This window comes from Balaenoptera borealis, assembly GCF_965194805.1.
Source record: "Balaenoptera borealis genome assembly, chromosome: 1".
In the NCBI taxonomy this organism is placed as follows: Eukaryota; Metazoa; Chordata; class Mammalia; order Artiodactyla; family Balaenopteridae; genus Balaenoptera; species Balaenoptera borealis.
The window spans coordinates 77,036,178-77,055,412 of NC_138860.1; the positions used below are offsets into that span (position 1 = coordinate 77,036,178).

Below are 19,235 nucleotides of genomic sequence, written 5' to 3' on the forward strand. Positions count from 1 at the left end.
CCACCAATGAGAACCACAAGCCACAGGAGGAAGCAGCTTTTATTGATGAGTTATCTCCAGAAACCAAAAAGACTATGTACCCACTTTCAGTCACCCCATATCCCTCCAGGACCTCACACTGCTCCACATGGACAAGGGATATAAATTGCCTTTTGGTTTTTCAAGGCCCTAGTCTTTCTCCTTCCTGTGTAGCCCAACTTAGAAATTCAGTAGCAATACCGTTGTTTTTTTCAGCAGTGTCCGCTGCAACTATTGATACTTAGTAACAATTATGGGTGAAGGGGTGTGGAGGGAAGTGGTTAGATGAGTAAAAAGAATGATGCACAGGAAAACAGGAACGTAGCCTATCGAAGATCCCTCTGTCCTGCCTCAGTGGATTGATCCTTCATTGGCTGCATTTCTCTTTATGCTGAATCACTCCCTTCTGAATCAGATCGGGGATTTCCACTGCCAGCCATGGACCCAGCTGCAATACAAGGGAGACCCTGTGAGATTACTACCACCCAATCAATGCCTCTTATTCCATCAGAAGCTCCTTCCTAGAGATATTCTAGGAGAACACGCCCAAAGGAAAACACTGTTATTCCTTGTTTACTCTCAGTTACTTTTCTTATACCGCTCAGGACCTAACCCCTTCTCCCCTTATATACCAAATACTCCAAACTTACCCCCAGAGCCATGAGATGAGCTAGTCCAAACTTAGGCACATTCCTGGCCCACAAAGGCTTAAAGTGATCAGTCAGGCATACTTTGCCACCCCTATGAGAGGGACAAGATGATCAGAAGGTGTTGACATGCAAGGTATACCATAAAGCACAGCAGGCTCTTGAGAGCACAGGAAGACTACTGGTGATCAGAACAGAGAACAAGGTCAGCTAAGTGCTTTGCCCAGGCTTGGCAGAGGGAGACCTGGAGTCTCTGTAGGCCTGCAGACTCTGGGAAAACTCCTGCCTCAGAGAGTTCTTCTCCAAGGCCTTCTTTGACCTTTTCCCATCTGCTATTCAGTCCTACCTGTACATCTTTGCTGTTTTTCCATCCAGTTCAGGGACTGCGATTTCTGGAGCAGTAGTGGGATATGTGATAGGAATCTGGAAGAATTATAAAGCTTTAATAAAACAGAATCAGAGTAGAAAGGAACTAGTCTAATCAGATATACACATTTCTTGGTTGAACTGAAATGTTCTATAAACTCATCAAGCAGCAGTCACACACCAGGATTCTGGACATGGAGATGAGTAACTATAACCTATGCTTGTTTCAAACCTCAGCTTTTCCCTCCCATTTAAAAAGTTATCTTTGGTCCCTCCAAGAAAGGTTAGCTTGTTAACAATCACCTAATCCCTCCTGTTCTACTAACCTCCATAATTCCCACTCCATCATACTCACGTCAAACTCGATGTCAAACTCATATTTGAGGAGGTCATGGATGTACCAGCATTTTCCAAACCACCTGTAACATAGACCAAACCTCAGTGCAATTTCCCCATTCTTCTCATACTCAGATGACATCTTCTTGGCTTAGGTGACCAGCCTGGGAGACTCGTGGGTTGGGAATTGGGGAACTCTGGAGTTGTGGGAGTGGAGACCAGAAAGGGGCAGGAAAGGCCTGGCAGTGGGCTCTGGGACACCAAAATGCACAAGCTATGTGACATCCCCACCCTCACACCTCCCAGGAGGGTCTGCCTACCGAGTCCCTTCCTTGTTGGACTCCAGTCGGAACCAATCATTGTCTGCATTCTTGTTGTTCTCCACGTACTAAAAGTAGAGAATGAGGTCTTTGAGGGGGGTGTTGAGGTCAAGGGCAGTCCCGCTTCCCTCAAAAGAAAAGTGTGTGATTACTTCCTCTCTTAAGCACCCATATGCTGATGACTTTTAAATCTTTATCTTTAATCTAGAGCTTTTCTCAAAGCTTCAACTCCATTATCCAACTGTGTATTGAAATTTCTACCTTCATTCCACAGGTACCTCAAACTTGGCAGTCCAAGTTTCCCTCTAGTCCTTCAGACTTGTTTCTCCACTTCACCAATCTCAGTTGGCAGCATTAGCATTCAGTCACCCAAGCCAAAAACCTGGGAATCATCCTTGACCCTCCTTCGCCTTTACTCTACAAACCAATCTTTTACAATGTCCTGCTGATTTTACCTTCTGAATATTCTTTAAATCTACCTCTCCTCTCTATCTTCACCATAACTCCCAAGTTTAGATCATCATCTTTCTTTTGCCTGGATTAATGACAGCCTCCTAACTTCAATCTTACCCCTGTCAATTCTATTTTCCTCTCTACTGCCAGTGATTGATCTAAACCCAAATCTCATCGTGTTATCCCTCCACTTAATATCCTTTAAAGGTATCCCAATGCCTCCAAGATAAAATTCAAGTGCTCAAATCTATTTGTCAAGCCTTATCTACCACTCACTGCCACACTTTGATGCTCTAACAACTGTGATCTACTTGTGTTTCTTCATATATGTCATGGTGTTTCTAGCTTCTATGACTGCTCATGCTGTTCCTTTTGCCTTGAATGTTATTCTCTTACCTTCATGTTTTATCAGGCTAACTTATGTTCACCCTTTAAGCCTCAGCTCAAGCATTGCCTCTTCTAGGAAGCCTTCCCTGACCAGACCCAAGCTGGATTTCGGTATCTCACCTCCTGCTTCAAAACATCTTAGCAATTTCTCAGACTCCTTCTCCCTGTTTCTCCACATAATGTATTATCATGATATGTTTCTGTCCACCTCCGTAGGCTCAACTTTATTCGGCTTTGGATGCCCTTCCTAGGTACTTGGTATACAATAAATGTTTTTTTAGTGAATGAATACATGCATCAGGAAAGCTGCTAGCCTTTGAAACAGAGACCACCGCAAGAAAGTCAAATTTTCTTCTCCTTCCACAGAAGGGAGATTAGCTCAGAAGATGGCTCGTTCCTAACCCTGAGCTCAGGCTCCTTGTCTCTCTGCAACTAATATCTACTTGAATTTTTAGCTCTAACGTGTACTCCTCCCTCAGGACAAGTGAAAGAGGGAGCGGAGAGACGCGGACCGGGACTTAGGGTTCCAGGAATTCCTTTTGACCACCTCGCCTACATCCAGGAGAGCAATCACCTGGGGCCAGAAGGACATGTCATCCTCCGGGGCGGCATATCCCCCAAATAACTGCTGCTTTCAGTCATAAAGTCTGGCCCCACCGTGGCTCCTAACCTGAGTCTCTTAGGAGGCACCTCCTCCCCACCGCGCCTCCCTAAGTCCCCCAGCCCCGCAGTCGTCCAATATCTATGAATTCGTAAACTTTAAAACCGGAAGCGGCTTCCACACGGAGCCTATTCCTAAGGACACCCGATTACCCGCAACCCTTTTGCGACGCGGTTGGCAGTAGAAGCACAACTGACCCGGATAAGAGACTGATATTCCTCCTTGAGTCTCTGCACCCACAACTCCCGATCTCGAGGTCCGGCATTGGTCTTCAGCACCGGGATCTCAGACACGACACGCCGGGTGGCCTCATCCGCCATCTTGGACTAGGGCGCAAGAGAAACACGGAAGTGGTGTTACCTGTAGTTTACATTCAGGGCGCCTCCATCTTTACTACTGGACGATGAGGAGTTGGGCTGCCTTGAAACTTCTTTGAATACGATCTTTATTTTATAGTAACGAAGAGAAATTTGTCACCTGATCACTTGCTTATGGGTGCAACGAGAAGAAAAGAATGGAAACGGATGGCTCTGTCCTGAATATAATTAAACCGCAGATTGCTCAAAGGGTGACTTCCGCTCATGCTCAGAGACGTAATCTCAGAAAACGCTTCCGGACACTTGAAGAGTTGTTAGAATTTCAGGCAGTTCTAGGCGCTGTTCCCGGCGCTGTCATCCTAAAACGCGCGATTCACATGTGTCGGCTTCGAATAAACTTAACTTCCTTGTGGTTCAGCTGAGATAGCGGGGGGCCAATGCAGTGATCCATTAGGAGGGTAGTAAACTCCTGAGAATTATTGGGAACCGTGGAGAATCAAAGTACATACAGTCTCAACCCTGAACAGTTAACAGAATTGAATTAGAAAATTCTTAATAAATGCCAAAGGAGTTTAGAGGTCACGGGAAGACTTGCTTTAGTGTAGCCTAGGCATTTTTGGGTCTGGAATGAACTCATCTAGGAAGGAATCATGTCTCTTATCTCTAGTGCAAGGCACACAGTAGGTACCCAGTAATCCTTTTGCAAAATTTGTATCTTCCAGTTGGTTTTTAAACCTAAGCACGTTATTTTTGGCCTTAACTTACATATCTTGTTTGCAGTGTTAATCGTTCCAACCCATGGCAGTAATTTTGGATCAAATCCCATTAATCATCAAATTCTATAGTCTATCTACAACTTTAATTTCTAATGGCTGAAACCTCCAGTACAGTGTTGAGAGCAGACAACCTTGTCTTGTTCTGATTTTAGGGGGGAAAGCATTGTCTCTTCCTTAAGTGTGATGTTACCTGTAGGCTTTTCGTGGATGCCCTTTATCAAGTTAAGGAAGTTCCCTTCTCTTCCTAGTGTTGAAGGTTTTTATCATGAATGGATATGGATTTTTTTCCCAAATGCTTTTTCTTTATTCACTGAGATGATGATGTGGTTTTTGTCTTTTATTTGCATGCTATATATTTCTTTCTTTGAAATATTGGATATTGGATAAGGGTAAGGCAAGCTTGTAATATCTCACTGAAGTTCTTTCTCCTAGAGAAATAAAGATTTATTCCGTTTAAGGTGTAGGCTCTGTGGTGTGGTAGAGTGCAGAGATTTGGAATGAGGCTTGCAATTTAATTGTCATAAGACTTTAGAGACGGGGGAGAGAGAAATGGGGAAACGTAGGTCAAAGGATATGAACTCTCAGTTATAAAAAGAATAAATTCTGAGGATTTAATGTACAGCATGGTGACTATAATTAATAAAATGGTATCGTATGTTTGAAAGTTGCTGAGAGTAGATCTTAAGCATTCTTAACCACACATGTGTAAACTATGTGAAGTGATGGATGTGGATATTGATCTTGGTAATCATTCCAATATATATATATAAAACTATCACATGTATATGATTTATATGTAGATGTATATCAAACCATCACTTTATACAATTATATTTGTCAACTATTCCTCAATAAAACTGGGGGGACGGGGAAAGACTTTGGAGAGTTACTCTGTGAACTGCATTTTCTCACCTATGAAAGGAGGACAGTAATGCTTATAGGGTGATTTTAACTATACATGCAGTGTCTCTTCATTCATTCACATAATAGATTTTCAGGATGAAATTCACATTAAATATAGGGCAGGGCTTCCCTGGTGGCTCAGTGGTTAAGAATCCGCCTGCCAATGCAGGGGACACGGGTTCAAGCCCTGGTCCGGGAAGATCCCACATGCCGCGGAGCAACTAAGCCCGTGAGCCACAACTACTGAGCCCATGCACCACAACTACTGAGACTGCGCTCTAGAGCCTGTGAGCCACAACTACTGAGCCCGCGTGCCACAACTACTGAAGCCTGCGCGCCTAGAGCCCGTGCTCCGCAACAAGAGAAGCCACTGCAATGAGATGCCCAAGCACTGCAACGAAGAGTAGCCTCCGCTCGCCTCAGCTAGAGAAAGCCCACGCACAGCAACAAAGACCCAATGCAGTCACAAATAAATAAATTTATATATATATGTATATATATATGGCAGTAATTTTCAAACTTTTTGTAATACTGGAGCCAGGTTACCAACAACAACATAAAATCTCACTTGGAATCTCAAAGTATAAAAATGATCAGTGCAGAGCTGCTCTTGTTCAAGTGCATGCAGAAGACCTCTAGCCTTAGAATACTTCCCCTATGGTAACAACACATCACACTTTATTGTTTAATTGTCTTGAAAGACCGTAAGCTCACAGTAGAGACTGTGTGTCAGTCTTGTTCATACAATAATACTGTAATGCCTGGCACAAAGTAAGTGCTCAATCAATATTTTTAAAATAAAGGAATATCTTGATGAGTTAAGTAAGCATCAGACAAGCTGTCGCCTTAAATCTGCATCTTACCTTTTTTTTTTTTGAAAATCACCTTATTAGACCACTTTGTAAAGCAGCGTTCATACTGCATGAAGGCTGTCTCTATTGTAAGCATAGTTGCATCTCTGGAGAGTGTATTTATTTTAGAGAAGTTTCTTTTTAAATGATCAAGTTAGCTGATTCTTGCTTTAAGTAATTCTCACAAGAGGTCAGAAGCTAAGGTTGAGAAGACTGAAAGAAGAGTGTGTAGGCCTGAGCTGCTTCTTTTTTCAAAGGAAGTGCTCATTCATACACAGTTCATGTGTTTATGGAGTTCTTACTACATTCAGGCATTGGAAATACAGTAGTGCACAAGGCAGGCAGAGTCCTTGCCCTCATGGAAATTGTCCTAAAACAGCTATAAAAAGGAACCTGACAGAATTGATTGGAAAACTCAATTCTGGGAAATACACTAACATCAGACCACGGTTTTGACGGGATAGTACTGTTGAGTACATGAGGAAGCCTCTGAAAGTAGTTGAAAATCCCATTGTCAGTCATCATGGAGAAAGGTAGCTCCTGGGACAAAAGGAAAAATAAATATTGTATTAGGGAAATAAACCTTGGATTAGGAAAGGAATTAAAATTTTTCCTCCTTCTGGTCTTTAAGGGGATAGTCTGGACTCTGATATTCTGGAATATTACTCAGAATGGTGAGGGAAATTCTAGTTCTACTACAGGGAGGGAACCACCCTATAGAGCAGGGGTGCCCAAACCCCTGGGGCCGTGGACTGGTGCTGGTCCGCAGCCTGTTAGGAACCGGGCCGCACAGCAGGAGGTGAGCAGAGAGTGAGCAAAGCTTCATCTGCCGCTCCCCATCGCTCGCATTACCGCCTGAACCGCCCCCCCCAACCCCAACCGGTCCGTAGAAAAATCGTCTTCCATGAAACCAGTCCCTGGTGCCAAAAAGGTTGGGGACTGCTGCTATAGAGGATCAGTGTAGATGGGTGGCCACTTTTGTAAAATTTTCTCCTTTGTTATTGCCTTTAATTATTCTGGAGACTTCAGCAAAGAATTCTTGTAAACTGTAACCTGATCTCTGTTATGCCGTGGGGAATTAGTTTCACACTTAGAGAACTTGGTAAAGAGAATGATAAAAACGAACATTTATACAATGCTTACTGTATGCTAGGCACTGTCCTAAACGTTTTTAAAAATTAGATCCTTTAATTCTGGCAACAACCTTAAGATAGTTACTTTCATTAGCCTCATTTACATTTGAGGAAACTGAGGAACAGTCAGGTTCAATGAAAGAAAGCCCTATATCACACAGCCGCTAAATGGTAGAATTGGAATTCAAGCCCAAGCACAATCTGGCTCTAGAAATCACATCCTTAACCAGCTTTCTACCATTTCCAGGCCAATGTGAAATTAGCACCAGTGATCTGAGGGGACAGAGGTGGTGGCAGGGGCTATTCATGGCCCTAAAAGGGAAGACGGCTATCAGTAATGAACCAGTGTTTCTGAAAACACAAAGAGAGACTGCAGGAACAAACAGTAGGGCTGCAGGAACATAAATGAGATAACAAACCCCCTCCCTGGAATGGGCTGATGTGTGCACAGGACCTTCTGAGGTGTTGGTATCATCCCTAGAGATTTTACAACTATGGACTTTAACTGCAATCTACTAGCTAGTGAGATCTCGGCAAGGGCTGGGAGTGTCAGAGGATTTGGTTAACAAAGATGAAAAGACGTATTCTTTGGGGAGGAAAAACTAATAAGCAGTCAATTACCATAAAATCAAAAATCTCTATTCTGGAGGTATACAAAGTACTGTCTGAGTAAGTATTCCTGAGAGAATCAGGTAAGGCTGTTAGTATTTGAACTGAACTCTTAGGATGAGCACATTGAATGTGCGGGCAAGGAGAGAGCAGGGTAAATATGGCATTCTAAGCAGAAAGAAGAACGTGTGTAAGGCAGGAAGGCATGAGGGAATATAGTATTATATTAATGACACAAAATATCTAGATCATTATTTATAACAGAAGAGGGAAGAAAGCTCCTAGAAACTGTTAATGTTATATTAACTATATGGAATATGCTATAGAAAAATATTTATAAAATAAGTGTAAAATCAGAACACAAAATTGTACATAGATGTGGTTTTTTTAAAAAAATAAATTTATTTTATTTTATTTTTATTTTTGGCTGCATTGGGTCTTCATTGCTGCGCGTGGGCTTTCTCTAGTTGTGGCGAGTGAGGGCTACTCTTCGTTGCAGTGAGCTTCTCACTGCGGTGGCTTCTCTTGTTGCGGAGCACGGGCTCTAGGCGCATGGGCTTCAGTAGTTGTGGCTCACGGGCTCTAGAGTGCAGGCTTAGTAGTTGTGGTGCATGGGCTTAAGTGGCTCCGAGGCATGTGAGATCTTCCCGGACCAGGGCTCGAAACCATGTCCCCTGCATTGGCAGGTGGATTCTTAACCACTGCGCCACAAGGGAAGCCCTAGATGTGGTTTTAAAATATTTACTTTTGAATAGGTAATACATACACCTGCTCAAAATTCAAAAGATACAAAAGGATATAGAGTGAAACGTTGTCTCCCTCTTATCCCTTTCCTTGGCTACTTAGTTCCCTTCCCCAGGGGCCTCTCCCCTCTAGCTAGTTTTTTGTATATCCTTCCAGATATACTCTATGCACTTACCAATATGTACACACATACACATTCTTTTAAAACATTTTATAAAAATCATAGCATAGGGCTTCCCTGGTGGCGCAGTGGTTGAGAATCTGGCTGCCAATGCAGGGGACACGGGTTCGAGCCCTGGTCTGGGAAGATCCCACATGCCACGGAGCGACTGGGCCCGTGAGCCACAATTACTGAGCCTGTGCGTCTGGAGCCTGTGCTCCGCAACAAGAGAGGCCGCGATGGTGAGAGGCCCGCGCACCGCGATGAAGAGTGGTCCCCACTTGCCGCAACTAGAGAAAGCCCTCGCACAGAAACGAAGACTCAACACAGTCATAAATAAATAAATAAATAAATAAAAGAACGTGAATTTCTTTAAAATATATATATATATATTATTTAAAAAAATCATAGCATACTATTTACATTTCTGCACATTGCTTTTTTCACTGAATAATATATCTTGGAGGCTGTTCTATATTAATACATACAAAACTACCTCATTCTTCCCCCCTCCCCCTCTTTCTTCTTTTGTAGATGCATCCCATTGTATGGATCTACCATAATTTATTCAACAAGACCCTCAGGATGTTTATTTAGGTTGTCTTTTGCTATTACGAACAGTGTTGCAGTTAATAGCCTTGCCTACTCATCATTTTGTACATATGTAATAAATACTTAGATATGGAACTGTTGCCTCAAAAGATTTGTATTTTAAATTTTGTTAAATATTGCCAATTTGCCTCTAGAAAGATTAAACCAATTTGTATTACTATTAGCAATATATGAAATGACAAATTTCCCCACCGCGCCCCCCCCCCCCAAAAATCAGTGTTAACAAGAGTTGTTTTTGCCAATTTCATGATTGAAATGGAATCTCAAGACAATTTTAATGTCCATTTCTCTTATTATGAGTAAGGCTGAATATCTTTTCATAGGTTTAGGATCCATTTGTATTTCCTTTTCTGTAAATTCTTATATCCTTTGCTCCTTTGTAATTGTCATTCATTTTTTCTTACTGATTTGTATGAGTTTTAAAAATATATGTATTAAAGAGATTAGCCATTTGTGATGAGTTGTAAATATTTTTCCCAGTTTGTCATCTGTCTTTGCTTTTGTTCATAGTATTTTTAACCATGTGGAAATTTTTCATACATGAGGTCAAGTCTACCAGTCTTTTTTGCTTATAACTTCTGGTGTTGAGTCACCACAACAGTCTATATTATTTAAAAAAAATTATCCCATGTTTTCCTCTAGTACTTTTTCTCTTAAAATGAAAATGGCTTTGTTTGTTCCAGCTTATTTAAGCAATATGGAAAAATAAAATTAATTCAAAATCCTACCCCAAGAGACAAAAACTGCTATCATTTTAAGTATACATCCTTCCAGACATCTCTATGTGCACATTTTCTTTCTTCTACTTTCTTTGGGTGTAATTTACTGTTATATAGGTTCTTTTTTTTAAATTAATTTTTACTGGAGTATAGTTGCTTTGTGTTATATAGGTTCTTGAAATGGATGCAAAGTTTATGAACTTTCAGCTTTTCCTTTTTCCTAATATGTGCACTTAAGACTATACATTTTCCTGTAAGCACAGCTTTAGTCACATCTAAGTTTTGGTATGTAATATTTTTATTATCATTCAGTTCAAATTATTTTCTAACACCAGTTGTGATTTTTTGGGTGGTTACTTAGAAGTAGTGTATTTCATAACTTCTAGTTACTTTTTTGTTACTGATCTGTAGCTTAACTACAAGTCAAGAAACACACTTTGTATAATTTTAATACTTTGAAATTTGTTAAAATTTGCCTTATAGCACAATATGGTCAGTTTTAAAAATGTTCCAAGTGTGCTTGAAAATAATTTGTAATTTAAAGTTTTGGAGTACAGTGACTATATATCTGCTTGTTGAATCAAATTTGCTGCTCACATTATTTAAGTTTTTTATATACTTACTAATTTTTTTTGGGGGGGTGTCTACTGGTTCTGAAAGAGGTATCCTCTATCAATGGATGACAGCCGTATGTTAAATCTCCTATTATGATAGTGAATTTGTCTATTTTTTTCCTTGTAGCTCTGTTGCTCTATATAATTTGAAGTTAAGTGCATACAAATTTAAAACTTCCTGGTAAATTGGACTTGTTCATATGAAGTGCCCTTGTTTATTTCTAGTAACGCTTTTGCTTTCAAGTCTACTGTATCTGTTATTATATAATTTCCTTTTGGTTTATATTTGCACAGTATATCTTTTCCAATTCTTTTACTTTCAACGTTTTTGAACCATTATGTTTTATTTTTTTAATAAAATTTTAAAAATTAATTAATTAATTAATTTTTGGCTGCATTGGGTCTCCGTTGCTGCGTGTGGGCTTTCTCTAGTTGTGGCGAGCAGGGGCTACTCTTCGTTGTGGTGTGCGGGCTTCTCATTGTGGTGGCTTCTCTTGTTGTGGAGCACGTGCTCTAGGTGCGCGGGCTTCAGTAGTTGTGGCACGTGGGCTCAGTAGTTGTGGCGCACGGGCTTTGTTGCTCCATGGCATTTGGGATCTTCCCGGACCAGGGCTTGAACCCATGTCCCCTGCACGGGCAGGCGGATTCTTAACCACTGCACCACCAGGGAAGTCCCTGTACCGTTACGTTTTAGATAGTTTCTAGTATTTTATGTTAATTACGATCGGCTACTAATGCATGTGGAAGTAATTTTAAAGGGTATGTATAATCTTTCCACTGATCTAAGGTGACACCTTTATCAATACAAAATTTCCTCACATATTTGGGTCTATCCAGGAACATGATATTATTTTCCATTTGATCAAGTTCTCTTTTATGTGGGTAGCATTTTATTTTATTTTTTTATACATTTATTTATTTAGTTTTGCTGCATTGGGTCTTCGTTGCTGTGCCTGGGCTTTCTCTAGTTGCTGAGAGCATGGGCTACTCTTCGTTGCGGTGCGCAGGCTTCTCATTGTGTGGTGGCTTCTTTTGTTGCAGAGCATGGGGGCTCTAGGCACGTGGGCTTCAGTAGTTGTGGCTCGCGGGCTCTAGAGCACAGTCTCAGTAGTTGTGGCGCACGGGCTTAGTTGCTCCATGGCATGTGGGATCTTCCTTGCCCAGGGCTCGAACCCATGTCCCCTGCATTGGCAGGCGGATTCTTAACCACTGCACCACCAGGGAAGCCCATGGGTAGCATTTTAAAATTTCATTCATACTGGGAATTCCCTGGCGGTCTAGTGGTTAGAGCTCTGTGCTTTCACTGCCAAGGGCACAGGTTCAATCCCTGGTCAGGGAACTAAGATCCTGCAAGCCATGTGGCATGGGGAAAAAATTTTTTTTTTCATTCATACAGATCTTGCCCATTCTTGTTAATTATTCCTAGGCATTTTATCTGACTTGTCACTATTGGGTCTTTTTTTTTTAAATATATATTTTTAAAATTTTATTTATTTATGTATATATGTATGTATGTATGTATGTATGTATTGGCTGTGTCGGGTCTTCCTTGCTGCGCATGGGCTTTCTCCAGTTGCGGCGAGTGGGGGCTACTCTTCGTTGCGGTGCACAGGCTTCTCATTGCGGTGGCCTCCCCTGCTGCGGAGCACACGCTCCAGGCGTACAGGCTTCAGTAGTTGTGGCGCGCGGGCTCAGCAGTTGTGGCTCGCGGGCTCCAGAGTGCAGGCTCAGCAGTTGTGGTGCACGGGCCCAGCTGCTCCGCAGCACGTGGGATCCTCCCGGACCAGGGCTCGAACCCGTGTCCCCTGCATTGGCGGGCGGATTCCCAACCACTGCGCCATCAGGGAAGCCCTATTTGGTCTTTTTTTGATTATACCTTTAACTTATTGTTTATATATAAGGGATATTTATTTCTGCATGTTACTTCCCCTCCCAACCACCACTTTACTAAATTCTATTATATGTAATAATTTTAAAGTTGATTCTCATGATTATATCTATGTAAATAAGCTATCATCTGCAATAATGATAATTACATTATTATTTTAGCTATATAAAATGTTTATAAATAGCTAAAACTTGGAAGAAAACATTAAGAAATGAGGTAAAATGAGTTAGGAAAAGTCTTTTTGTTAGTTATAACTTCATTAATGATTAGTTAAAATGGTAACAGGATTCTTAGCATTTTAAATGAGTTCAGGGCCTGGACACATGGTATTCTAGAAATCAGAAATATTTGTAAGTGAAATTGTTTTCTGTCTAGGTCATCTGAGGAACACACAATATAGCAAATGTCCACATCTTCAAAGAGGGAAATTCTAGATGGTGAATTCTGGAAACTAAAAAACTAAGATTATTGATTCTTAGTAAAACTGTAGAAGTTATTAAAGAGTATTTTATGAATAGAAAAGGAAGCAGCGACCCCCAGATGCCTACAGTGGTCATGGCGATGTGATTCAGTCTCCCAAGGTGTTGGCTCTTCCTTGTCTTTGGGCCTTTAGCAGGTATCCTCTCAGCCTGGGATATTCCTCCCTTTTCTGCAAGAAGGCTGGCTCCTTTGGGTCCTTTGGGTCTCAGCTTCCATGTCACCGCCTCAAAGAGAGCTTTCCCTGATCATTCATTTTTCTGTCACAGCATTCTGTTCTTTTCCTTCATAGCACCTATCTCAATTTAAAATGATATATTTGCTATTTTCTTTCCTTAGTGTCAGTCTACCCATGTAAACTGTAAACTCCATGAAGACATGGACCATGTCTGTTTTGTTCACCACTGTGTATCCTATCCTATATGCCTATCACAGTACTTGACATTAGTAAATGCCTAACGTATATTTATTAAGTAAATGACTGAATGACTTTCCTTGTCAGTGTTACTAGATTAACACACTAGAACATCATAGAGACAGTATATCTTGACTTCAGGAAAACGTAACAGTTTCCTGATATGTTCTTTGAAAAAGATAGTGAATTTGCTAGAATATAGAATCATTTTTATTTGACTGAACAACCAACCAAAGAGAATTAATTCTCTAATTAGCTGGTGGGGTTGGTAAGACAAGGCGGTTTTTTCATGGCCTGCCTGTGGGATAACCAATGACTTGGAAAAATCATCCCCATGGGGGCAGCAGAGAGCATTAACAAAGAACCTCTCCTGAATTTCTGAAACCTGGTGAAAATTGTTATATATAAATATTAGGTAACATTTATCCGCTGCTTACCATGAGCTAGGCCCTGTGTTGACACTGCACATATATTATTTAATATAATCATTAAAACAGGGACCTATGACATGGATGTTATTTTATATTTGCCCTTTTTACAGATGAGAAAACAAGCTCAGAGAAGGAACTTGCCCAAAGTCATATTAGTGAGGGTCAGAGCTGGCAAATGAAGGGAAAAGGTTAAGGAGAATTTTGGACAGCAGATCATTAGGATTCAGTGACTGATTGTGGTCCCTACTCTTCTATTCAGGAGCCAGCAGACACTGGAATTCTAGCTAAGGGCTTACAGCAAGGTTTGAAGTACAACTGAAATTAGGAGCAAGTATGATGCTTGGGTGAAAATGAGTAGCTAGAGCAGCTTGGAGTTAATGGGAAACCAAGACCTAGAGAGGACTGTCAGGTCAGCAAGTCATTGTAGGATAAAGTTCAAGAGGAAAGCCCAGGCAGGGACATAGGGATCAGAGTGGGCCTGGAAGAGTCAAGAGGATACTTGTGACAATAGGTTGCTAACAGGGTATAGAATTCTTTAAGGGATGTCTGGTTTAAAAAGATTTTAATTCTGGCAGAGCTGGGGAACAGCATAGACTGGGACAAGCAGCCTCAATAGAGTATTCAGATTAAAAAAGACAAGAGATCTACTATAATTTGAATTGGTAGTACCATTGACTGGGAAAAAAATATTTAGTAGGGACATAGTAGCTATCTGAAGGGCTGACATTTAGCTCTGATGCGTTGATCCAGAGGGGGAAAAAAATAGGACCAATAAATGGAAGTTACAAAGAGATTTTTCTAAATACAGAAGAAAAAAAAAAGGTGTTTCTAACCACTGAAAATTAGAATGAATTGAGAATTAAGTGCAGGACATACTGGAAACGGGAGCATGTGAAAGGTAGCTGAAGGATGTCAGTTTAATGATTCTAGTGAAGGAAGAGATAATTGTGGGAATAGAGTGTATTGAGAAGCAGAAAAGAATGGGATTCAGGGTCCAGTTGGAGGGGCCCGTCTTTGAAACCTGGAGGGATGTTATCTCAGCTGAGGCTCCAAGGAAGAGACAGGAACTGATATAAAGGAAGGGACGTGAAAGGCGGAGGAACAGGAGAATCCTACATAGGGTTCTCAATCTTCTGAGAGAGTTTTCTCGAGTTTTTAGTTGAAGTAAGGAGAGGGTGGAAAAAGAACACCAGACAAGAAATGAAGTTTTTGCTTTAACTGCAGAGATGATGTACAGTTTAAGCCAAAGGGGAACGGCTGCTTAGCTACAACTAACAAAAAATCTTAGTGTTTGAAATATTTTTTCTCAGTGCTGGGCGTGAGAGTGCCCGTCTCCTTGGTTTAGTTAGTATTTACCCCATTTCACCTCAGGAAATCTGCTCAGCTCTCTTTATTGGCATTATGATCTCTTCAGCACCTATTATATCTCAAGGCTTCATGTTTTTTGTTTGTCTGTCTTTTGTTTTGGCCACGCAGCGTGGCATGTGGGATCTTAGTTCCCTGACCACGGATCAAACCTGTGCCCCCTGCAGTGGAAGCACGGAGTCCTAACCACTGGACTGCCAGGGAATTCCCAAAGGCTTCATGTTTTAAGAGTGAATTGCCGGGGCCCCCCAAACAGAAAACTTTCCTACAAATGCAGTCATGAATGTACTAACTTAGGAACAGCTGGCCCGGCAACTGTTCCAATGTCTGGAATTTGTAAAATTTAGTTAACGTTTGGCCCCAGGGAAAAGGATTAGGTCCTTCGAGTCCTATAGAGGAAGAGGGATTACTTTGAAGGCCTAATGAAGAAAAATCCCAGTCCTTCCTTTAGCTTTCCATTCTGAGTGAAGAAGGCAATCTATCTTTTCTCCAGAGGCTGCAATGAGCAGATAGGACACCATACTATTAGAGAAGGCAGTCCTCAGCATGGACTCTCCTCTCTAATCCTCTAAATGGGGCTGGGTTAAGTTTAGGAGACGGGCTCATGGAAAGGAATTACTACCATGATGTCAAGATTGCTAGGTATCAAACCACTTCCGGATATGGGTAGCGAGAGAACATGATTCTATTTTAAGAAGTAGTGCCTGTGTCCGCCTCTTTTGTGGGCTTATGTGGGTGGGGTAAATCCCCCTTCCATATATCACAGCTAGCTACCTCTGTCCTGATGACTCATCCACTAGGAAAAGTTAGGGAGTAATCTGTGAAGAAAATGAGAATATAGGGGAGGCTGTTTACAAAAGAACAGAGTTCCAGTATGGGGTGGTGGTGAAGCGGGGGTAGACATTTTTGGCTTTTTCTAATGGATATCTCTTCCCTTCAACTGTGTAAAGTAGAGGTTGCTCATTCTTCCACTCCTGTAGGAAAGGGTGGCAGGGTATCATCCTTCTCTTTGCAATGCACTGCTACTTTCAGATGATTGTGCTCTCATCCTCTTGTAAAAACTCTTCCTTCTTTAAAGCTTATGCCATTTGGCTCTAGTACCCTTTATCCTTCATGCTTACTGAGAACTCCAGTGCCTATTAAATAACCTCTCTGTACCAACTCTTCCTATCTGGGTGGTTTTAGGAAAATCCACGTGATCATTAGCTAGTTTTTGACCTTCTCAACTCCAACTTATACTCCTACTTTCTTTTTTTTTTTTTTTAATTAATTAATTAATTTTATTAGTTTTTATTTTTTGGCTGTGTCAGGTCTTCGTTGCGGCATATGGGATCTTTCGTTGCAGTGCGCGCGGGCTTCTCTCTAGTTGTGGCATGCACATTTTCTCTCCTTGTAGTTGTGGCGCGCAGGCTCCAGAGCGCATGGGCTCTGTAGTTTGCAGCATGCGGGCTCTCTAGTTGAGGCGTGCAAGCTTAGCTGCCCCGCAGCATGTGGGAATCTTAGTTCCCCGACCAGGGATCGAGCCCCTGTCCCCTGCATTGGAAGGCAGATTCTTTACCACTGGACGACCAGGGAAGTCCCTACTCCTACTTTCAATTCCTTAACTTTACCATTTCTGGCAACACAAGTTTTTCTTGCTGGCAGCTTAAGGGCCATAGTAAAGAATGGGAGAGGAAGCATTCTTGACTGTGGAAATACTAGTGCTGCCAGAACTGGCTGGTGTTGACTTCAAGACCCACTGAAAGACTGGGACTGGCAACCATGACATATAAGGATGGAACAGCATGGGGGTTGAATTCCACGTGATATTTGGTGACGGTTCAAAATCTGGATTTGACATTTATGCCAAGTTCCCAGGAAACCTGAGTCTGGGGCTAGCTTTTAACCTTTCTTGTTAGCTGCCTTTCTGGGGACATCTGACACTTTTAATAACTTCCATCCTCTTGAAACACTCTCTTCCTTCTGATTCTGTGACAATTAGGATCCAGTGTTTTTCTTCCTCACTGCTTGTTCCTTTTCAAAGATTCTCCAAGGGCTCTCCTACTTGTGCCTTAAATGTTAGAATTCACCAAGGCACTCTTCTTAGCCCCTGCTGTTCTCTGGGGAGCTTATCCAAATCTATGGCTTCAACTACCACTGAAATGTTCATGATCCCGAAATTCTGGCCTATACATCATTGGAGTTTTTAAAAAGCAGCTTTCTATAAAAGTAATATATGTTATGTACACAGTAAAACAAACAGTAAAGATGAATCTAAAATAAAAAGCATAAGTTTCATCCCTCCCAGGCCCACTCTTCATAGTTAATTTTTTAACACTTGTGTAAATATGTAAGTATTCTTCTGCACTTGGTTTTTTTCCATTTAATATAATTTTCTCCCATGTGTTAGATTTGTACCTTCAACTGCCATTTGGACATCTCCATCTGGCTGTCCCACAGATATCTAAAACTCCTTCCCTTTCTTTGTAATTCTCCCTTATGCTATACCCTACTGCTAGCCTCTTTCTACCGTCAACACCGTGAAGAAATTGTCTTTACACACTGTGCCTTTCCAGTCACTCAATTTACCTCAATGTTGTTTCTACCCCCACTGTATCTCTGAAACAGCTTTCTCCAAAATTACTAAACGACTTGTTGCAAAATCCAATGGACACATTTTAGCCCACATCTTACCTGATCTGTTATGTTTGACACTGACCAGTTTCCTTGATACTTCTCTCCTGGTTTCTTCTTTCCTTTCCTTCTCAATGTTCTCTTTTCCTCTCTCTTCCCTCATGTCATCTCAAATTCCTCTTTCTAAGCCATCTTAGTCACTTCCATGGCTTCAACAACCTTCTATTTTCACACGCTAGGGCGCCCCCCCCCCCCGCCCCCCAAACTTTCCTTTTGGACTCCCAACCCACCTTATCTAATATTCTATTGTCTAATGGATATCCCACAGGCACCTAAAACTCACTCTTCCCCCACCCAAAACAATGAAAATGGCATTATTCCCCAGTTGCCCAAGCCAGAGCACTGGGAAATACCTTGGATTCCTCCCTCAGCCTCATACCCATTTCCGATCAATTTTTCCCCATCTGCACTCCCCCTTCTAGAGGACAGACCGCTGTAGTCTCTTACCAGGGTAAGAGCTTCCCAATTGTTCTTGCCTCTAACTTCACGCCCTCCAATTCATTCTCCCCATTGCAACCAGTGATCTTTCTAAAACGCAAATATATTTGTTCACACCTCTGCTAAGACTCTTCAAAACCTATTCATTAATGCGTAAAGAATAGAAATTGCTATGAATTTTGAGATCATACTAGTTTATCCTGAACCTAATGAATTCTATTAAAATCGGAAATAATAAAAAAAAAAACAAAAACAAAAAACCTATTCATTACCCTTAGGATAAAATAAACTAATTTACAAGGCCTTGCGTAAACAGGCCCCTCCCAACCTCCGGGACTCATCTATTACCTCTCTTTTAACCAAACCAGGCTGCTGGCAGCTCCAGAAGGTACCTAGCCCCCCACCCCCAATTCCCAACAGTCCAGTATTCAGCTCAGGCGACACTTCCTTCAGGAAGTGGGTGCTCAAAAACCAAATGCTCAAAAAGTGAAATCCGAGGGGGCATCTGAGCAGCACTTTCTGTTCCGGACCCAAGTTTACGGAACGTCCGGGTTACCAGGAAGCTCAGAGCAAAGGTCAAACCCAGATCATGAACCTTCCCCTAAGTTTGCGGGGCAATCCGACCCCCGTAATATTCCGCCCTTACGCGTCATGACTGCCAGTCGCAGTCTTTCAATGGATCTTGAAGTCGACACCAGACAGCTCCGACCCCACCAACGTTTCCACACTCAAGAACGCAACCCTCTCTCTTGCTTTACTACTGCCCTGAAGCCGTCCTGAAGAATAACTTGCGTTGCCAGCTTGCCCCAAAGCAAGATGGCTGCCAATCTCTATTCTCCGCTACCGAAATGAAGCTATCCACTCCCCGTTTAATGCAGCTGCCAGGCTGCCCTCAACTAGCATGGCTCCTCCGGCTCATGCC

At 41.8% G+C, this 19,235-nt stretch overlaps 1 protein-coding gene across 5 annotated transcripts; it reads right to left on the reverse strand.

The window, feature by feature from the left end:
- Positions 1-21: 21 nt before the first annotated feature.
- Positions 22-18,819, reverse strand: UFC1 (ubiquitin-fold modifier conjugating enzyme 1). 5 transcript variants are annotated; one of them, XM_082407535.1, is made up of 7 exons: positions 3,666-3,833; positions 3,386-3,508; positions 1,688-1,755; positions 1,387-1,450; positions 1,012-1,088; positions 669-759; positions 22-466 (listed from the first exon to the last, which is right to left on the reverse strand). In XM_082407535.1, the coding sequence occupies exons 2-7, from the start codon at positions 3,506-3,508 to the stop codon at positions 386-388; spliced, it is 504 nt and encodes a 167-aa protein (XP_082263661.1). In that variant the 5' UTR covers positions 3,666-3,833; the 3' UTR covers positions 22-385. The 5 variants fall into 5 exon arrangements, with proteins under 5 accessions (XP_082263661.1, XP_082263660.1, XP_082263663.1 ...); XM_082407534.1 differs by having other exon boundaries at positions 3,386-3,514; positions 3,666-3,832; XM_082407537.1 differs by lacking the exons at positions 1,688-1,755; positions 3,666-3,833 and adding an exon at positions 18,662-18,819 and having other exon boundaries at positions 3,386-3,514.
- Between the last annotated feature and the right edge of the window lie 416 nt (positions 18,820-19,235).